Source organism: Colossoma macropomum, unplaced genomic scaffold, assembly GCF_904425465.1.
Source record: "Colossoma macropomum unplaced genomic scaffold, Colossoma_macropomum, whole genome shotgun sequence".
Classification (NCBI taxonomy): domain Eukaryota; kingdom Metazoa; phylum Chordata; class Actinopteri; order Characiformes; family Serrasalmidae; genus Colossoma; species Colossoma macropomum.
The window spans coordinates 11577871-11600291 of record NW_023494807.1 but is presented as its reverse complement, the minus strand read 5'-3'; the positions used below and the strand labels follow the sequence as shown (position 1 = coordinate 11600291).

At 39.9% G+C, this 22421-nt stretch overlaps 1 protein-coding gene across 5 annotated transcripts in view; it reads right to left on the bottom strand.

Annotated features, from left to right (window-relative positions):
• atm (ATM serine/threonine kinase) overlaps positions 1-22421 on the bottom strand; it is a 76242-nt gene that overhangs the window by 27305 nt on the left and 26516 nt on the right. For all 5 annotated transcript variants that reach the window (XM_036556174.1, XM_036556173.1, XM_036556176.1 and 2 more), the window contains exons 20-37: positions 22207-22371; positions 21194-21269; positions 18639-18769; positions 17743-17860; positions 16072-16242; positions 15781-15956; positions 14650-14893; positions 13685-13803; positions 12939-13065; positions 10998-11197; positions 9586-9760; positions 9159-9323; positions 7220-7352; positions 6323-6418; positions 4354-4525; positions 3632-3773; positions 2691-2867; positions 774-951 (exon numbers count right to left, since the gene is read on the bottom strand). In XM_036556174.1, the coding sequence (XP_036412067.1) occupies positions 774-951; positions 2691-2867; positions 3632-3773; positions 4354-4525; positions 6323-6418; positions 7220-7352; positions 9159-9323; positions 9586-9760; positions 10998-11197; positions 12939-13065; positions 13685-13803; positions 14650-14893; positions 15781-15956; positions 16072-16242; positions 17743-17860; positions 18639-18769; positions 21194-21269; positions 22207-22371 (2765 nt within the window). The remainder of the gene's footprint in view (positions 1-773; positions 952-2690; positions 2868-3631; positions 3774-4353; positions 4526-6322; positions 6419-7219; positions 7353-9158; positions 9324-9585; positions 9761-10997; positions 11198-12938; positions 13066-13684; positions 13804-14649; positions 14894-15780; positions 15957-16071; positions 16243-17742; positions 17861-18638; positions 18770-21193; positions 21270-22206; positions 22372-22421) is intronic.

Sequence of the window (22421 nt, the reverse complement as noted above, 5' to 3'; positions counted from 1 at the left end):
AAACGCTCCGTTCTAGAGAACTGTTCACAGTGGTGGTGATAGGAACCAGACGTCCACCTCTAAAAGCTCCCTCACAGAAAGTTACTACATTAAATGGTTCTGAATTCCCTGCCTGATGTCTGAGACACTGTTTTATGATAGCTTAAAATGTATGCTAATCCATTTATTTTAATCCATTCATGGCAGAGGGATACGTGCAGGGTGTTATCAGGCAACATAATCCCCAAAGAAACATACTTTTTTTTCAGATTTATGACATTTTATCATCATCAACTTTCTATAAAAACTTCACTGGTGGTTTGGATAGTAAATAAAATGTCCATATTTGTGCTGTAGTCATGGCGACCCCTGGTTCCTATCACCACCACTGTAAAGACATCTGAGTCTGTAAGTTTCTCTACAACGAACCATTTCTCATCAAACTACTCTGAATGAACCTGTTTACATCTCAAGGACTGAATTACTCAGAAATTCTAAGTTGCTCTTTAAGTTACAAACTACTCCATTTGTTATACACGACTACAGATACAGCTTCATCATTTTACTCTGCTAGCCGGCTCATTAGCATGCTAAAGGCTACACGGCTAACAACAACAGAAATAAAAGCACTACAGCATGGCTCTACACCGTCCTTACAGCCAGACAAAACAATTACTTGTTATGTACGTTATGCTCAAATTTCTTAATCGCTCACTCGAGTGGAGAGTCGAAGTGGGTGAGGGTTGTAAGGAGAACTGAAACGGGAGCCAGAGCATCTCCCTGAGAATTTGTACCTGAATCGGGTGACATGGGGGTGGTGGGCCGGCTGCTGGGTTTGGCTGGTCTGGAGCAGCTGCTGAAGAAGTCCTGTATGTGTGTGGAGAGGAGTTCCCTCCAGGAGCCGCTCCTGTCCCCCAGCAGCACGTCATGGATGAAGAGAGGCAGAACCCTCTGGCAGAAATCTGTCTTCACCTGCAGAGAGAGAGGTGTGTGAAACTAGTAGTAAAGGCACCATGACTCCATCTTTAACATTAAACCGTGAATTTAGAACCATTTTAGGGCTGGAGCCACTTAAAATCAGCAAGATTTTCCTTTTTTTTCCTGTGCTCTGATCCATAATCCAAAACTCCAGCTTCACTGCTTCAGTTTTACTTCCTCTACTTCAGTTTTACTTCATTTATACACAGCAGTGATTTGCAAGAAAACAATATCAAAAACTATTTTTTTATGCCTAATTATAAATTTAAGTTGACGCCTTTATTCATCCTGAGTAGATCTGCACAGATTAAATGCACCAGAACCTTCACATCAAGCCTAATGTGCTTTTTATTTAACATGAAGAAAAAAGGAACTCATGCAGCATTAAGAGTTACCATTTCGCTTTTAGCCAGTGTGATTTAAAGATGCAGTGACTGAGATTTTGAATAAATATTCCCTTAATCAGTAATCAAATAGATTAGATGTTGTAATCAATAACCAAATAGGTAGTATTGGCTAAAAGACAATATTAATTCAATACTAATTCAATTCAAATTCTCACAAATGGAAGGTCTTAGTCTGTCTGCGTAGGAGATTCTAGACACTGGAAAGCCCCTGGGTTCACAGACAGGCCTGTGTGAACTTACTGACCCAGTGAAGAGAGGGGCAAGTTGACCTTGAAAGGTAAAGCAGACTGATACAAACCGGCTGAAACCAGTTTTTAGGAGTGAGCTCATCATGCGATGGCCAAACTGACGGACAAAGAGATGCACCTATTAGAGAATGAGCTAATATCAAAATTTGAGATGTAAGGTGGGGGGGATATCAAACTACCCCAGAAAAATGGTGTAAACTGATGTTTGGAACACTTTATTTGTGCAGTTGGGTCTCTCTGTGCCAACTGATGCTGAAATAAAGAAGCCTTTTTCTCTCTTCCACAAACACAGCGTCTGAAAACACTTTCCTTTTTGACATCTTTTGAGAACTTAAAACAGTTATAAGTGAAAGTGTTTAGCCGATATTAAAAGATTTCTTTTTTTATTCATAATATTATGTTGGAGGCCTCGGGGTTGAAGGGGACAGCCCTATGTCCGGACAGCAGACGGCTTGTTCTGATAAAATAAAGTTCAACAAGCAGCACGGAGAGATCCACAAACAGACAGGAGCTGATGCTCTGCAGCAGCGCTCTGGGTGTTTTGTGGTGGAACATTATAATGAGTGAACAAACTACAGGAGCAATCATGAAAGACAGTATTATATTAATGTTAATGTCTTCAAAACTGCACATCCGTTTTCTTTTTTGTGTGAAAAGGCCTTGGACTTTGTGGCTGCCCTCAATGCCCACAAACGGAAACTGTCCTAGAAATACTAAATATGTAAATGCCATTTAGATTTTAATGATGGAAAAAATCCATATTTAAAGGTGTTTGTGTTCCAATTCAAAGACTTTTTTTTATTTTACATTTCTAAACATTCCACAATCAATGAACCTGTCTTAAGATCAAAGGAAACAATCCAATACAAGGTCAATATCCTTAGCCTGCACTTTCAACTAGGAATCACTTGACTCTGGTTTCTAATGCCGAAGCCCCAAATCTGGCAGTTCCTGCAGGTTCAGGCCTGTAGTGCTCGTTTGCAGCTAAACAGCTGCTCTGAACTCCAAACCTTTGAAACATTCACGCACCCTGATCTTTTTCATTCACATAAACTGCAGACAGCTGCTGTCTGAATACCTCGCAGAGCGGTCTGGTCATCAGCAGGGCTTCATTTTGAACACCTCCACTGTCCAGCAACGCAATGCACAGGTTCCTCAGCCAGTCCTTGTGGTGACCAGGCTGTACCGACCACAGGTCCACACTGTCCAGCCGATCTCTGGATGCAGGGGTGACTTCGCTTCTCACTGTCGACTCCTAGAAAGGTTTTGAAAACAGATCTTTTGAGGTGGGGTTTTCTACCTCCTTTACGTGAATTTTGAAAATCGGCATAAAAGCCAGAAATTTCTAAAAATTTGTTCAAATATCACAAAAACATCACGTCATCATTGCAAGAAACCATGGTTGATGGAAACACTGATTAAATTGTTTTTCATTTCACTGACTTTTCAGAAATTCACTGACAATTTGCAAAAAAATAAATAAAATTTGAACTAATAAGAATGTTTAAGTAGAACATTAATAAACGCTAAAAGCGGTTATTTTAAGCTATCTTAAGGCTGCAAAAGATCCCTCCAACACTTTTACCTCAACAATACAGCGGTTCTAATTGCTGGCTGGAGACCGGGTCCGAAGTGAGATTAAATAAATAAATAAATAAATGTAGAGCACAGGTATGTGTTTGCTGACTGTTAGCAACTAGTAGCAGCATTATGCTAAATGAATGATGGCCTAGTGCTTTAAGTTTAATAAATAAAATCTAAAAGAAGGCATGACATCTTTTAAGACACACATGACTTCACTGATTTTCCTGTTTCCTAGATATTCATCTAGCAACGGCCGTACTGCACCAAGGAGAGAGGAGTTTATCAGTATGCAGCCATCGGCACGGTTAGGCTTATTATAAATGATGGAAAACAGCAATTTTAATAAATTCTTTACACACTATATTATATGCACTTTAATACTATCAGATATTCTTCTACGCGAAACATTAAGTTCTCTGTAACTAAGGCACTCACCTTTCTCTTGGCAGAGCGGAAGGGACTCAGGTACAGAAGCATCGGATCCCTCTGGCTCTTGTACATTTCCCAGAAGTCTGAGCCAGACTGGGTGGCCAGGACATTCTTCAGACACACAGCAGCAGCCTGACGGACAGAAATACTGAAACACAGACGAGCAACGGTCAGAGACACGGACAGAGACACGGACAGAGACACAGTGTAGTAATTCATGGCCTCAATATAGTAAATTGGGGCCTCAATATAGTAATTTGTGGCCACAACACATTCATTTGTGGGCTCAATATAGCAATTCATGGCCTCAACATGTCGAACTGTGGCCTCAATACAGTAATTTGTGGCCTCAATATAGTAATCCATGGCCTCAACATGGCCTCAATATAGTAAATTCTGACCTCAATGTATTAATGTGTGGGCTCAATTTGTAGCGTCAATATAGTAAAATGTGGCCTCAAAATAGTAACTTGTGGCCTCAATGTAGTACACTGAGGACTCAATGTAGTAATTTGTGGCCACAATATAGTAATTTGTGGCCTCAATATATTAATTTTTTGGCTCAATATAAGTCATCTCCGTAAGATCAGGACCTAATTTATCGTAATGTACATAGAACACAGTGGTGGGTGGCACAAATATAATATAATGAACGAAACACATCAAACTCTTCTCTTTAAAAAAGGTGAGTTTTTGATATGGGAGTGGTCTCGGACCACCCACGCTACCTGTGGTGCGTCAGTGCATTGTTCATACAGCTGAGGATGATGAAGATCCACTGAGAAAGAGCATCGGGGCAAAGTGCAGCTGCCTGAGAGTAGATCTGGTCTTTTCCGTGATGCAGCGCGATGGTGGACAGGTCCACAGGGCCGAGCTCTCCCAGAAACCCCCCAACCGCCTCTGCAACAGAAACAGCAAGAAAATCAGACCGTAAGTCTTTCATAAACCTTTAATCCAAACCCGAATAACACCTGAGAACATTCTGCCCGAGTCTGACCAGAGCAGAACAGCAGCACCTATTAACACCAACAAGCCAAACTCAGCACAAGTCTGTCTCAAGATAACCAGAACCCGATCTATCAGAGACCGAATTAAACTATCCCAATGAAAGTTCCTGTTAAGTCAGCTTGTAGCGACAATGACAGCTGTGATGACTTCAAAAACTGATAACTTTTTTTAAAATCAAGTTCTAATTCCGATTTAACAAATTTATTCATCTGGTACACATTTAAAAATGATGGTTCTTCAAGGGTTCTTTGTGACGGAGTCCCCTGCTGTTTATCAGAGCGTCACCGCTCCCCAGTTTCAGTCTCCATTTCCCAAACGCTTTAGCCGAGCGCACTAACGTTATTCCTCCTAATAAACAGACACACCTTCAGCTCCGTCTCCTCACTATTCACCACCATCACTGTAATATTTCATCATCAACATTAACACATGAAGGTAATCAGAGGGACGGTGGAGATCGAGTGTGCAGCGTCTGAGATTTTTAAAACGCAGAGTTAGAAAAGAAAAACATCTCACAGTGAAAGCAGCGTTTTACAGTAGAAATAAATGGAGCTCATTATGCTGGTAGTGAACTATGCTGCCTGACACAGCTGCCTAAAAACCATAGAAACGGACACTTAAACAGAAGTTAGGACCCAGTTGGGGTTTATCCTAAAGTTAGGACAGTATTTAGGAGTTTTAGCCCAGTTAGGATGTTTGTGTGATACTGTTTTCTTATCTGGAGTTAATGATGAGAGTATGAAGTTAGAAACTGTTATTCTGTAATAGCTACTGTCCAAAATTCAGTCCGGACTGAAGTCGTCATGGAGACTTAACAGATAAGAATTTAGACTTAAGAAGTTTGTGTAATATGACCCCTGGGCCTGATCGATGTGGTAATTTTGTGGCAGACACTGATTTTAAGGTTCTACAAGTTCAGCTAACCAACAATAACAGCTGATATAACTTAATATTTGTTTTATATTTAATTGTTACTTTAGTGGTTGTAGTCGAGCAGAGCTTGTGTAAATGATATGACTGTCCACTCTCAGTGTTAACATTTCTTAAACTCAAATAAGCAGCAGAAACTTATAGCCTTAAATGATAAAATATTAAAGCACTCATGCGGAGCTACCCACAATTCTTTCTCATTTTTCTTATTTTTCTTATTATTGCTATATTGTGTTAATCTGATGTTACAGGTGAGGTCTGGATGCATATTATATATGTTTGTTATCTTGCAGAGGAATTCCACATATCGCTGTTATTGGCAGAAAACCTCGTATCTCCAAAATGGTAACTTACAGCAGAAGGAAAAAACACACTTTACTTTTAATGCAAGTCAATGGAACCAGACATTTTTCCAAGTCATTTTGGGTCATTGGCTGCACCATGTACTTAGCATTTTGCTCTTGTTACACTGAAGCCATTTTAAGACCACAGAATGCAACAGTAGACGATGTGGCTTAATGTTTACACTCAGAAAGGAAGTGAGTTTTTTTAACTTCATATCTTGCAACTAGGCGTCCTTAAGAAACCCAAACATTAAATGTGAACCTGAACCAAATTCAATAAGTTTAATAACTGATGTCTGAACCTGACCAAACCCACACAGAATAACCTGACAAATATTTCAAGCTTTGAAAAAATGTAAATATATTCAGTGAACTCAAAAGAAAAGTATCTGAACCAGTGACAGAACATGCTCACCAAGGATGTCTCTGCCTCCAGGATGATTGGCTGCGAGCTTGCACAGCTGCAGGAGGTTCAGGACCAGTTTAACCAGCACACTTCCAGCTGGGTCAGCTACACAAACAAACACAGAGAAGTATGTCAGTCTGCACACAAAAACATAAGACCTTAAAGGAATCTAGGAAGGAATCTAAAAGAAGGAATCTAAAAGCATCTATTACTATTAAGACCTAATATGATGAATAACAGCAGAATGTTATATAATGAAGTCTAGACTAGAAGTATGAAAACTTAGAGCCGCACTGCGCAAGATCTGGTGATTTGGAGACTTCTCTGGTGGAAATGTGTGATTTAGGGCTGTCACGATCATGAAATTTTAGCTGATGATTAATTATGATGTGAATAAATGTGACTGATGAATTATTTGCCTTTTCTTGTTCACTGTTTGCAAGTAGTAACATACAATCCTGAAGCATACACAATAAAATGGTAGAATGAGCTGTTTAGCTAGCAAATAACAAATTAGAGGTGGGTGATATGACAAAAACATAACATTGTGATACTTAAAAAAAGAAAAAGAAATTTTCGCGATAAGTGATCTGTCACAATATTTCTTTTTTTAGACATCTGATCAGTTGGAACAGTAAAAAAAGTAATGCTACATTTACAAAATACTATCAAAAACTGTTAAGACAATGATTTTTATTAAATATTTGGCACTAAATCCAGTTGAAAGGGACTCATTTCAAGTGTTTCACCAATACCACTTAAACATAGTATCACTGGCTCTTTTGAACAATGCAAAACAATTAAAAAGCAACATACAAGGTTTTGATTCAACAGCAAACAAATGATGAAAGTTAAGACGAAGTTTGGTGAACGACAGCAGTGGCGACGAAGCGGTCTGTTACTGACCGTGACATTCCTTCAGCAGCTGTTCGATCTGCTGTTTGAGGGTGTGGAGCTGTCTCTTTAAATCCTTCAATCCCTCCAGTCGAGTCAGAGGTAACGAGTCACATGACGTCACAGACAGAAAATGCTCGACCTCCTGCAGAAGATAAACGAGAAGAGAAAACAAGAAGAGGTGAAAAAGATTAAACGAAAAAGCAGTGACACTTATTACTGGGTTATAAAGTGCATTGTTTTGCATCATCGGGAAGGAAGCAGATCAGCTGTTTTGATATTGGAAACGGACATGAAAACTTATGAGCGGCGTAAAAGCTGTGCAGTGGATAAGTTTAGAAAACAATGTTAAGAAGAGCCATTTTGTCCTGGCAGCAAAAACACCTTGGGAGCCACAACATTTTATGTCCATTTTACCATCTTGGCTGTAAATATGTGTCAGTATGTGCTGATGTGCTAGTATAGACTAAAAAATATAACATAAATGAAAACACAGACTTTACTCTGCTTTAAGCTTTAGCTCAGCTATAGCTGCTTTTCTTGCATCTCTGACAGGAAACTTTTCCGCAAAAGTAGGACAGTTTCTTGTAAAATGTCTCTCTAAGCATTTGATTTTATGAGACTGAAGTTGCTTCTCATTCGCCAGATTCTTGTTCGAATTGTCCTATTCCACCTTAAATGGTGCCTGAGGTGGCAGAATGTAACTGCTGCACCATTTAAGGTGGAATGGGAAAATTGGAACAAGAAGGTGGCGAATGAGAAACTGATTTCAGCTCCATGACGTTTTAGTGTTTCAGTTTCTTGTTGCAGATTAAATGTATCAGGAAACCAGCTGGAGTGATTATAAATGCAAATAAGTCAGTTCGTCTCAAATCTTTCTCTCTGCCGTTTCGTTAGCTACTAGCTAGACGAGATTGTTGTCTGTGTTGCTATAGTGACCAGCAATCTGTGCTGATCTTCAGGGTTAAAGGGTGAATTAGCAGTTCTACATTAACTCCAGAGTTTAAGACCATTTATTGTTAAAACTGTGTTGAACGATCAGCAGAGCTTTATTTTACTGCAAAGGAGGATTATTTTATTATTACCTACAAACCTAATTCTGCTGTGGAGCCACAACAGGACAGTAAAAGAGCCGCATGTTGCCGATCTCTGGGCTATATAAAGGAAAAACAAGTTTTCCTGACTGAAATTAAAGAATTTGTAAATTGTTAAATCTTCAAAAAATAATATTCGTCAACCCAATAAATGCAGCCTATGTAGGGTTAAAAGATTAATCGTTTTTACATGAAAATCACATTTTCAGAAAGAGCAATTTTCAAATCGCAAGTGCTGCTTTTTTTTATGGCCTACATTATAAAACATGTTGCCTTAAGTTTTAAGTGGGGAGATTTAACTTACTAACACAGAGCTTGTGAACTGCCTGTAGATAAGCTAGACCAATCAGAGGCAACCAAATCTCCATGTGATGTGACATCACAACCGTAACTTAGCGGCTGTCTGGCACACTACATTCAAGGGTCAAACCTCAGACTAGAAAAAAAGTGAATATTCTGGTCTCCTTGGCCAAAAAAAAACAGGCCTGAACCTCAATCTATAGAAAATAATTGCAATTTAAATCACAGTCGCAATGTTAGTCTAAAAAAACGCCAAGTCCATGGAAACCAAGCTGTAAAATTAGCCAGTTTGAATTCATTTTTTGCGATGTCACATATATCCACCATTCAGCTTAGTCCCGCCCATTCACACAGAGTTCATAAGGAGTGCTTCAGCCCGGACTACTTTCTGAATAATATTTTTGGGCTTGTTTTAGTAGGAAAAAAATCATGGTGAAATGAGAGATTTCATGATGCACTGAAATGTTTTCTAAAGAAACGTATTTCTACCAATAAACGGAAACTAAATCCATCAGTGAATAGAGGGGATATGAGGCACAGTGGGGCTGCTGGCTGACCTGTCTGAGGCTGAAGGCTCCAGAGCTGTATTTGAGCGCATGCTGAGCTGCTCTCAGCTCTCTGAAGGCTGGCCGGTCAGGAAAAGGCTCCAGCAAAGGAATGGCTCTCCTCAGGTACCTGTTATCTGGGTTATCTATCACCAGGAACTTCAGCAGACGCAGCACCTGTTACACAGAGAGCAGATCAGAGTAGGGATTTCCTCAGGTTAGTCTCTGGATCTTGATCTGGTAACTCAACTACTGCAGTGTTATGAATATAAAGGTTTTTCATTGTTACTTTCTTCTTCATGGCAGGTAAACAAACTATCTTTTCTCTGTTGGATCTGCTTCCACACCTAAAACAAGCCCTGGGTTTTCACTCTTTTCTGTGAGCTTTGCGGCTGGGCAGAGCTCTCTGTACTGACCTGTACTGAACCAGTGAGCTCACCTGTTGAGATACAGCAGACTGCTGAGTGACCAGTGCTGTGAGGGTACCGACGATGACCTGCAGGTGGCTCTCCAGTGCGTCGTCACAGAAGTGGACAGCAGTTTGGCAGACGGTGGTCAGCAGGTCGCAGCACAGAGCAAGACTGCGCGTGGACACCTCATCCTGCTGGACTGACCTGGAGATAATCACAGAGCTCTGTAATATTACTCACTTAGATCTTTCCGTACCAAAATACTGAAGACCAGCACTTATTGATTATCTCAGAGCCAGTACTCTGCATTTTACAATCTTTTAATATTCACAGCATGCAAATAAAAACATGCACTTCAGCTCAGAGGTGCTGCTCAGCACATTATTTCATAACTGCAGCTTGAATATCTGTGATGGTTAAAGCCGAATCGTCCTTCTTCATCACTCGTCCGCTGTAATGTTTCGTCTGAACTGAGCTTGACTGTCTAATGAAAGGTGTACTGAGCTTTTTCTGTATTTTACTGAAGGTGTTGCAGAAGGTCAGTATCTGCAGATCTGAGATCATAAACAGACATTCCAGCCCCTTGGAATTATACAGTTCTCTCTGTGTTCTGAGCAGTTTTGAGATATTGAGCTTCAAAGATTTTGGATTCCAAATAGCAAAACTGAAATGTGAACAGCCTCTTTGTACATGAAAATGACTGACACCCTAAATGTATTCTAAATGTACAATATCAATATCCTATCACATCTGTAAATGAGTATTTTTGGAATAGATCAAATGCAGACAGAACCTTGTAACCCTGAGAACTCACTTTCTGCTTGGAGTTATAAGGTTATATCTGACAGAACATGAAAAGAAGCAACGATTTTCAAGGGATACAAACAGTTTATACTCGTAATTAGTTTTAAAATATAAAATTACTGCTGCACTAGAGTGTCGACATTATCAGAAGGTTAAAATTAATGCATTTTGTGACATTTTTATGGCATTTATTTTATTATTTTAACATTTATTATTATTATTATTATAACATTTATTTCTCATTTTAGGACAAATCATCTTTTTCTTGCTCAAAAAAGCATTGACTGACAGATTAAGTATAAAGGTCTGTGCTAAACATTCTGTCCAGTGCAGAGGTCAGTTTTAAGAACCATTAGTTTAAGCTTCCTTCAGCTAAACAGAAACAGTTACTGTAACACTTTGAATATAATGATGTTTATGCAATATTTGGCACTAAATCCAGTTAAACAGGGTTAATTTTGCTCTCTTTATAATGAAACATGCAGTTGGTCAGTGTCTACAAGCACTGACGATAAACACAATATGTTAAGAAAAGCACACTGTCTCGTGACGGAATGTATGACGGTACCGATATATATTGTTATACTGCTCAGCACCAGTTGGTGGTGTGTTTATGTTTACTGCTGGGTGTGCTGACCTGCTGTTGATGTGGTGTATGAGGGTGTAGATCACGTCTCGGAGCACGAAGGCCCACGATCCTCCCAGCCCATCCTTCACCTCCCGCAGCAGCAGGTTCACAAACAAGTGATACATCATCAGGATTCGGTGCCTTTCATACGCATTAGTGGTCTCAGCTGCTCGCTGACAAATCAAGGCCAGGATCTTCTGCATGGACATCTAGTTCAGAACAAAAGACAGAGCATTTCTTAACACATGCAAAACAGAATGCTCACAATGGCCATAATGATTTTTTTTAATTCATTTTCATTGTATTTCTAACTGGTTCCACAGATCACAGATAAAGCACCGCTGTTCCAGTACGACGGGCCTGTAATTAAAATTACTGCATCAACAAAATTGTACAATACACACAGACATATGCCAGGCCTGTGCGAGAGGGCGATGAACTAGAACTAAAGAGGGGACTAATGTGCCTTTAAACAGCTTGCTAAAAAATACTAAGTTGTATTTACACATAATATTTTATTTACTTTTACCGTTAAAACTGTGCTATTATTAGGCCTTAAAAAGCAATGGCAGAGTGGACTCCCCGCTGTCTCTGCTGTGTGTTTCCCAGAATGTGATCCACCGCCTCAGAAAAATTAGCTAAATTTGCTGTCATATCGTGAAGAAACAAGTTTTCCTGACTGAAATTAAAGAGTCTGTAAATTGTTAAATCTTCAGGAAGTAACATTCACCCCCCTACATGCAGTCCATGGAGGGTTGAAAGATTAATCTTTTTTATTTTGAAATTGAAATTTCAAAGAGTGCAATTTTCAAATCGCAAGAGCTGGATTTTTTTTTGGTTACAGCCTACATTACAAAAAATGCTGCCTTAAGTTTTAAGGGGGACATCACCTCACTAACACAGAGCTTGTGAACTGCCTGCACATAAGTTAGACCAATCAGAGGCATCCATGTGTTGTGACACCACAACCACAGCTTAGTGGCTGTCTTGCACACTACATTCAGGGGTCAAGCCTCAGACTAGAAAAAAAAAACAGGCCTCAACCTTAATTTACAGAAAATAATCAAAGTTTAAATCACAGTCGCAACATTACTCCGAAAAATCACAATTAGATATTAAATTAGATATAAAATCATTCAGCCCTAAGTCCATGGAAACCAAGCTGTAAAATTAGCTTAGTTGTTAGTTACATTATGAAAATGATGAATATATAATACTACATGGTTTTCCAAAGGCATCAATAGTTGAATTCCAGAGCAACTCCACTATAATGATGGAAAACACCTCTGAAGTTTCCCCAGCAGGGGGCACTATTAGAGCGCAAGTCGACATGAAACCACACCAGTAGGAGCTTGTTAGCAGTGAAACCTATTAAAACGACAGGTGGAGTAGTTTTCGAAAGATGCTGGGTTACTCTGTGTTATATTATTTAATATATGATTTTAGATGATGATTTATGAAAGATTTTAGATAAACTAAAAGCTTAATAGAAAGTAGATCTAGGCGTGTGAGCGTGTGAGTTATAACAGATCATCACAATCTTTTAACTTGGAAATATCATACTAATCATTTTTGAAATTGTCTTAATTCATGTCAACACGGTACAGTGACAGTGTACAGTGTTATGACACTAATATTGATAGGACAGATCAGGCAACTCAGGCTAATCTGTTTATTAACAACATTTTACAGTATCTATCCATGAGTTATTACTTCTGTACTTCGTTTTATGACTTATGGCATAATAAACTCAGAGTCTGATCAAAACGGCAGATATTTTAACATTGCTAATCATGACAATGTGACACAGCCTGCCTTCTGTTTCTACACACAGCCTGTGTAAAAGGATTAGAATAGGCAGGTTTTTATTTATTTATTTATTTATTTTCACATTCCCTTTTAAAATGTAACATTACAGGTCATCAGGAAATCAGGTGCTGGTCTGCTTACCGGAGTCTTGGACAGAATGGCTACCAGAGACTTGTGAGTGGCGCTGTGGCACTTGCTGAGATAGTCTAATGTAGCTTTGATCACACTGGAGCTGAAGAAAGGAGGATTGGGTGCCGGATCCAGCTCCCTACAGACGACGACACGACAAGAGTTGGACCAACCTGGACCAACACACACTACAGAGATGCTATATTACAGAAGCCCATTTCCACCAGGTACAGGACACAAAACATATCACTATTACTGGTAGCAGTATGTCAACATTTGACTTACATAGGGGGTTTGATTTATTAATATGAAATGAGTTGGTAAATTTCAAGAAAGCAATTACTTTGGGATAAGTTATTTAGTCATAGGTAAGTATTTCATTGTGGCAGATCACAATTTTGAGAAAATAAGTAATTATTTTGAGATATTTAGTCAATTAGGTGAAAAAATAAATAAGATAAAACGTTATTTTGATATATTACTTCAATATTTTGTGAAAATAATCATTATTTCAAGAAACTAAGTCAATATTTTGAGAGAATAAAGTATTTTTTCCAAGATATTAAGTCTATATTTTGTGAAGATAAGGTATTTTGAGAGAATGAGTTAATTTGAGATATTGAGTCAATATTTTGAGAAAATACAGCATTGAGATATTAAGTGATTATTTTGAGAGACAGAAACTGTACATGGTGAAAATAGACTTCCACAGATATTCCACATTCAGTTCTTAATTTGATATAAATATTTAACACTACCCAATAAACTTCTGCAGGTCCCCTCTGTCTGCACTGACCGCTCCTGCACCCTCATAAAGGGTCATCAACAGTTCCACCACAATTTCCGCCAAGTTCCCACAAATCAGGCTGTCGATTTGCTGGAAAAGAAGAAGAGCAAAAAATACTCCATACAACAAAATATAAACAAGTGTCAGAGCTGGACAGTTGCTAATAAAAAAAATAAGAATTATCTTTGGCTGAGCTACAGCATTTGCGTAGGTTTATGTACTTCAGTAATTCAATTTCTACATACTTGTTTTCCAGCCTCTCTTTATCCCTTACAATTAAACAGGCTGTTTTTGTGACTGTGCCTTTAAGACTGATATGTGTGCCTCATTCAAACAGTGTTGAGTGTGCAGGGCTAAACTGCTATGAGCTGGATGGGCAGATATAAATGCACTAGTTTTAGTGCATTTGGACCAGCGTGAGGGTCGGGTTTAGGTTTTGTGGGGAGTTAGGCCTGGGCAAGACAGCGAGAGAGAGAGAGGAAGGTTTGTTAAGAAAGTGCCTGTTACTTCTCTCTCCTACACACTGTAATGCTGGCTTTACCTCATGGATTCGTCTTAATTTCCTTTGTGCAGCTAAGTTAACTAACCTGTAGAGAGTGATATTATCGATAAACACGATTTTATAAGAAGAAAAATATCATGCTAATTATTTTTAGATATCGCCCAGGCCCAGTGGGGGTCAAAGAAAACTCCAAGATTGTGAATGTAAGCAGAAGGAACAAGAGCACATGTGTCAGGCTCCAGTCCTCGCAGGCCAAAACACTGCAGACTTCAGCACACTGCCTCATAAAACACAACCGATTCAGCTCATCAGCTAATTAGTAAGGTCTTCATGAACTGAATTCAGAGCGTTAGATGAGGGTAAACACTGATCTCCGCAGCTTTTTGGCCCGGAAGGTCCCTAGTTGGAAATGCCTGAACTAGATCAACTCCCACCTGTTTCCCCAGACAGTCACTGTCCTTCAGCAGGTCATAAACCCGGTGGGCTTTCTCTCTCTGCTGCGCCGCGTGGGCGTCCTGACCGGGGAGGGCGAAGTGCGGCAGGATGTTCACCATGATCTTCGGGAAGCAGTCGGCCAGGAGCTTTCTCCAGTCCTCCTTCAGATGACCGCCAATAGACTTCACCTGCTCGAAGTCGTTGAGGAAGACCAAGTGTGGGATCAGCACGTGGTAGGATGACCTGAAATGAAGAAGAGGACACACTGTGACTGTGTTCACATTATAAAGCTGAAATCTCTGATCTGATGTTTTCAGAGTTGTGTGAATGCAAAAACTTCCTCAAATCAGAACTGAGCCACTAGCAGGGATGGGTATCGAGAACCAGTACTGAACCGGTGCTAAATTCGTTCCTGACTGGTCAGTACTGAAATATTGATAAGCTTCTGGACAAAAGGTGCTGCTATCTGTAGTTATGTATCGTTGATTCATTCTACATAGCCATTTTGTTCTGCTCCATGTGACTAAACCATTCCTCTGACTACCTTAACCATTTCGAATGCTGAGCGTCATTCTGTGATCTGGTCACAGCTGAAAAGGTTTAAAACTTTGGGCTCACTATACTAGATTTTATGATAATGCAGTTCACTGCAATATATGTATAGCAGTATTTGCATGTAAAGGCAACAAGGCTTCCTATCCAACAGCGTCTTGTTTGAATTTTCCCGTTCCACCTTAAATGATGCAGCAGTTACATGCCGGCACCTCAGGCGCTAGTAAGTACTGCACCATTTAAGGTGGAACGGGAAAATTCTAACAAGAAGCTGGCAAACAGAAAGCCGACTTCAGCCTATCAGTGAGCTCCCACACCATCAATCAGTGAGCCCTCTAAATATAAATGGGTGCAATGTGTTTATTTATCCAACAGAAGTTTTATTTAATTATAATTTTGAAGTACTATCATCATTTTTACATACTGTGTTATACCATATTACAGTCATACCGCCCTATCCTAGATCAGATAACTGGCAAAATCCGATGCTTGGATGATTAGATTATCAAGTGCATGTAAACACACTCACTGTATAAGCAGTGCTACAATGGAAGCAGCAGCCTGTATAAATTCCGTACCTGTAAAACTCCTCCAGAGTGCTGTAATTCAGCAGCGTGTAGGGGAAGGACTGGAGAGTGTAGCTGGAGTCCTTCTCTCTCTGTCCCAGCCACTCAGCCACCAGGTAATACAGGTGAGACCAGACAAACGCCTTAGCGCTCCTGTAGCCTAAAGAACGAGACACGCCGCCCAGAACCTGCACAGCAAACGCAGATGAAACACACTCAGCTCACCTAAAACCAAAACTCAACTGAGTTTCTCAGTAATCGAAGTCGTTTTTCCTCTTTTCTACCCTCTGGAATCCTCTGTACCTTTTTAACGAGCTGGTCTTCAATGCCGTTCTCCTTGTAGGACTGAAGGAGGGCGAAGAGCGCCTGCTGCTCACACACGGGGCTACAGCACATGACCACGGAGAGGCTCTTCAGCAGAGTCGCCCGACGGTTAAAGGTTTCATCAGGAAGGTCCTCCGGGGCTCCGCTCCTCTGCACACAGCAGCGTGGATAATAAAACAGACGAGCGGATAAATATAAAATGGCAAAATATAACATGGATATTTAAAGTAGTTAAACAGGATCGAGTAGAACCTGCTTCTCATGTTTCCATAGCAACGTTATCTGTGTATTTTCACAGCAATCGGACAGACCACCTCCTTGTTTCTATGCTCATTGTCCATTTTGTCAGCTCCACTTACTATATAGGTGCACTTTGTAGTTCTACAGTTACAGACTGTAGTCCATCTGTTTCTCTGTGTACTTTGTTACCCCCTTTTACCCTGTTCTTCAGTGGTCAGGACCCCCATGGACCCTCACAGAGCAGGTTCTATTTGGGTGGTGGGTCATTCTCAGCCCTGCAGTAACACTGATGTGGTGGTAGTGTGTTAGTGTGTGTTGTGCTGGTCTGAGTGGATCAGACACAGCAGTGCTGCTGGAGTTTTTAAACACTGTGTCCACTCACTGTCCACTCTATTAGACCTCTACCTTGTCAGTCCACCTTGTAGATGTAAAGTCAGAGACGATAGCTCATCTGCTGCTGCACAGTTTGTGTCGGTCATCCTCTAGTCCTTCATCAGTGGTCACAGGACGCTGCCCACAGGACGCTGTTGGCTGGATATTTTTGGTTGGTGGACTGTTCCTAGTCCAGCAGTGACACTGAGGTGTTTAAAAACTCCAGCAGCACTGCTGTGTCTGATCCACTCACACCAGCACAACACACACTAACACACCACCACCACGTCAGTGTTACTGCAGTGCTAAGAATGATTCACCACCAAAGTAGTACCTGCTCGGTGAGGGTCCATGGTGGTCCTGACCACTGACGAACAGGGTAAAAGGGGGCTAACAAAGTATGCAGAGAAACAGATGGACTACAGTCTGTAACTGTAGAACTACAAAGTGCACCAATATAGTAAGTGGAGCTCATAAAGTGGACAATGAGCGTAGAAACAAGGAGGTGGTCATAATGTTACGCCTGATCAGACTAATATTTGCTGTTCTATTGCTTTCTACTAATCATATTTCCTGTAATTAATATGATTTTATGTATTTAGGTTGGAAAGGCTGTCTGGTTCGAACAGAATAGATCTGTGCTCAATTTTGTTTTCCGTCAATTTTTCAAAATTATTAGCGTCTATTCTTACTCGGCCCCTTAGCCGGTGGGTAGGTTGTAACGTATGGATTCTCTGCTTTTAGCTGAAACAGTAGGAGCTGCAAACTAGGTTTATGTTTTCTTTTGTAGCAGGAATGTGTGGTGAAGACACATTTAGAATCATCATATTGCTGGTTGATATTATTTTTGCCCCGCCCACTGGTGCATGGTGACATCATCAACAGCAGATGATGTGTGAAAGGTGGAGCTAAAGTCAATACAGTCTTTTAATCTTAGTCTTTTAAATGTTATGATACACCAACAAACAAGGTTCTGCTCCTTCTAGCATAAAAGCCGTGAAACAAGGAGGTTTATAGACCCGATCAGTGAGATGTTACCTGGATTTCCATCCCCTCCTGAGCTTTCAGGTAGACGTTTTCAAAGGCCGTCTGCTGATGTTTGAGCGGGAGCATTTTTTTCTGCTCTCTATTCTGAACAGCCTTCTCCAGGAACAACCTGCACAGTGTGAGAGTAAAGAGTACAATATTCAATATCTTACTCATATGGCTCTATAGAGGTTCTATAGGTTCTGAAGAACATCAGTGAAACCCACTGCAAGGCAGGCAGCTACACTGTAAACCAGCCACAATATTCAATATTGATTAAAGGGCCCATATCACAGAAAACTGTCCACTCCCTTAGCATCTTTTGTCAGAGTTTGATGTGATATGCAAACACTTCAAAATTCACTGTTAATTATTTAATATTCAGTACACACAATCCATATGTGGTAACTAAACCATAAAAATAGTTTTGGAATTTTTTATTTTTTTGTGATGTCATAAAAACTTCTACTGTCTACAGTAGGTCCGCCTCTCTCTTTCAGCCTACAGCAGTTAAGCTCCACCCATTCAGCCTACAGCAGTTTAGCCCAACCCATTCAGCCTACAGCAGTTTAGAACGTAATAGTGCTCATTTACATATCAGTCCTTAAGGCACAGTAACAAAAACAGCCTGTTTAACTGTAAAAGATAAAGAGAGGCTGAAAAATTATCATGTAGAAATTAATTACAACATAAACGCTGAAAGTGGAAAAAATACAATAAAAGAAAAATGTGATATGGACCCTTTAAAGGTTTGACCAAACGACTGGAAGCTAGTCGTCACAGTATCATAGAGTCATTTCCATACTGTCATTTTCTTTTATTGTTTGGATTAAATGACTCCTCAATTAGTTTAATCCTCATAAACTGAACGCTACTATCAGCAGCACACGGTCCTCAGAAGAGCCCACCTCTCCACCGTCATGGCTGTTAACATTCGGACATGGTGGTGGGGGTCGGCGAGGTGGGAGGGCAGAACCGCACACACCGGAAGCTCCTCCTCCCTCAGAGAAAGGACCGCCCACTTACAGCAAGGGTCAGCCTACACAGATACACACAAAAACAATTTGTTGTTATTAATCTAAACTAAATCTAAAAAATTTAATTCTAAAATGTTAAAAGGCTAAAAGTGATTTGGCAAAAATCAAAGCCCCCCGACTCAAACGTGGTCCATCAGCCAAGATATGTTTGGTGTCTAAAGTTTGACTCTTTGCACAGGAGCTATGACGCTAATGTAGTTACCAGGAAATGGAAGCTTATTAGCATTAGCATGGTGCTAACTGCATGTCTAAATCATCACACATTCACCTCAAACTGTGTGGAGGTGTTCAGTGTCTCTAACAGACTTGATTATGTGGTTTCTGACTCTGTATGACACTGTTATCTATAAACATGGACTGAAGTACGTTAACAACAGCCTGAAGCCTGAATTTAGTCTGAGTTTAAAGATAACAGGGTCATTCTACAGAAACGTCCATTTTTGTGTCCCTAGCGTTTACAGATATATTACACTTCGAAAACATGTTAGTGTTACAATTTATTTATATTTTAAAATAAAACAATTAGTTGTGTTAATAATTACACCTTCTTGAGCCTCAATTTAGCAATATTGGTTTATAAATCAATCATACAGAATTCCGAGCACCACAGAAGAGCTCATCCTCACAGTCATGTGTAAAGGCTGAGGCCATATTTTGAAGAAAAAAAAACACGTTTTTCTGCAATTTTAACTGCAATAATCTAAACATGACTATGGAATATATGAATTAAATGACAAAGAAAACAAACACCAAATAAATATTATAAAATATATAATGAAAGTTGCTGTCCCCAAGAGTCGTGTCACTGGTGTTACTGCGTAACAAAAAATCTCATTATTTTGAAATAAAAGTCACACTGATGACGTCACTCAACTTCCTTTCACCTGTTTTCTGAGGATCTACGAAGAAAAGCACTTTCAGTTATCAGAGATTTTCCCACTTAGCTCATAATTTCATATGAAGCTTTTAGCTGAAGTCACTGGTGTGACCTACTTTATTCTGAGGTAATTGTGAAAAAATAGAATACAAATGGATTAAATTACATGTTTTAGTGGATATTCCATGATTGACAACATGTGGTTTGATGCTCTGTAGCAGCCATTTTGTAAAATGCATGTTTCATTAAAAATGTCTCTGGTGTTTCCTTTATTATGTGTAACACCAACGAGGATCAGTAACACCAGCGACTCCTATGGAGAGATAGAAAAGTGGACGTTTCTATAAAATGACCCAACAGCACCATGCAGCATCAGTAGGGCAGCATATTCCAGACTTTATTTAAATTCAAATGCAAATTTGAAATGCTGACTCAATTGTGTGTTTACTGTTGCATTTCCAGTGACGTAATTCAAATTCAAATCCATTGTGTGTGTATTCGCATTTGCATTTCTGCTTGTGCAGCTCTTTTTAGTCGGTCAAAAATCACTTCCACCCAAAAATCAATTCGGACAGAATTCCCCTCGGCCTGGTTAGTGAGTGCTAAAATGTCACCCTGCGGTTGCTGAAGCTAGCAGAGCTGGTTTATGGGGAGTCTGACCTTTTCCTGTTTCCCTGTTATACCAAAAACAGGACTGCTATACAGCAGAGGGTGCCCACGAGTGAGTCTAAACAGCTAAAAACGAAAAGTTGAAATAGTTTCTAATCACTCACCCAGAACTTTCCTTTGATTTTAGAAAGTAGAAGGATGTATTTCACTAAAAACACAAAGAAAACTCACCTGTATGTTTCCTTTTTTCTACAGCAAACGGGATTTGGGCAGCAGGACGCTAACATTACTGCTACTGAGTGCTGATTGGTTGGTGAGCAGAGCAGCTCATTGGCTGTTCATGCTCATTGATGTTATGAATGTACATGAGGCACTGTTTTAAACTTCTATAACTCGAGTTTAAAAGCTCTTTAAATATAACAGCAGTGTTAAAATGTTTTATGCTGTTCTGTGTTTAGGAAATGAATGTATTCTTTTATATTAAAAATGTTTAAACTATGATTTTGCTCAAATGCTCCATCTTCACCCACTCATTTTGGACTTGCTCAGGAGCGCCCTCTAGTGTTTGAGAAACCCGGAAGACATTACAGAGTGGAAATTCCCCTCTCTACAAAATCTCTGAAGATGGATTGTATTAAACCAGCAACTAGCTCTGCACCAGAATCGGCAAAGTTTAGACTCGTCACTTCCTCTATAAGCACGTCCCACACTAAGAAGCCCCTCCTGACGCCCTGCCTAGCATCTGATTAACAGGAAGTCTTGTTGACAGAGAGAATGCACATTAGCCTCGTAGCTCCAGTGCCGAAACTAAAGAAGCAAACTTCACACCAAACATGTCTTGGCTGATGAACTATACTTGGTGTAAGAGGGGAAATTTGTGTAAATCTAAGTCTCTTTCTGCATAAAGAAATTATTTAATTCCACTGAGTCCTGTTCTTACCTCAAGTAAAGCAAGTAAGCAGCGCCCCAGAGCCGCCCTCACAGCTGACGTGCATTTACCACTTCTGCCCAAGATACTGCGAAGGAATACAAATCTCACATTTAATTAAAAGAACAGTTGACATTTCAATAAAATAATGATCTGCAAATATGAACTATTTAAAAAAAAACCTGAATAACTCACTATGGAGAGGGAAGGTGCAGAACTGCGCCATCTGCTGGTAGCGTTTGAAACAATTTGAATCTCCACTGATTTCTCCATAGGGGATTTATTTGATGGGTAAAAATCACTTAAAGCACAAACTTTTGTGAAACAGTGCTTTTGCGAACACACAAGCGCAGCAGCTTTAAATCCAATAAAACAGCATTTTGCTCAGTGATATAACTGTGAAAATTAAAACAGGTCTGATCAAAACTGTGATCAGGCCTGTCATAATTATTACATAATCGCCTAATCACAATTATTTGATATGATGACAATTAATTAAGCTGCCTGCTTAATTTTTTCACTGTTGCTAAATTTCAGTCTTATTATGTCGCAACAAACCAAACGTGACTCGTGATTCAATGAGACATCATGGGGTTCAAGAAAAAACTTCTAACAGTGAGCACAGCAGCCATGTTTGTTCATCGATTAGCCATGTAGCTAATTCTAACGTTTTAGCATATTTGCTGTCAGAATGATTTTTTTTTGCTTATATTTTCACTCTCGAAGAACACGCAGCTTTGCTTAACTAGACTTGTGTGTGTGTGTGTGTGTGTAATATTGATTTCTGTTTACTCATTCAAAAAACAATCTCCGTACTTGTGTCACATCCAGTAAGAGGTGCACTATTTTAATACTAATTTATTGCTTCTCATATCGTCATCATGATATCCAATGGCTTCATCCAACATTGCAGTTTATGTCCATATCGTTCAGCCCTACTCCAGATTATTGTAAACAAACGCTTTGACAGCAGGGGGCGCTCTGACCACTTTTCTTCCGTTTCAATGCCGCTTAGTGTTGCGCACCTGAAGCCGGAGACCACCTTAAGCAGTGTCCCCCGTACGTGGTTCATCTCACCGCCCTCCTCATCGGAGCAGCGCGCTCGGCCAAGACAGCGAACGCAGGGCAGCAGAGCCAGCAGGATGGATGAACAGACCTCCTGATCCTGACGGTACAGAGAGCAAACGTCCCTGTGAAAACAAACAAAAAACACATTTACACTGAAATAAAGACAATTAAT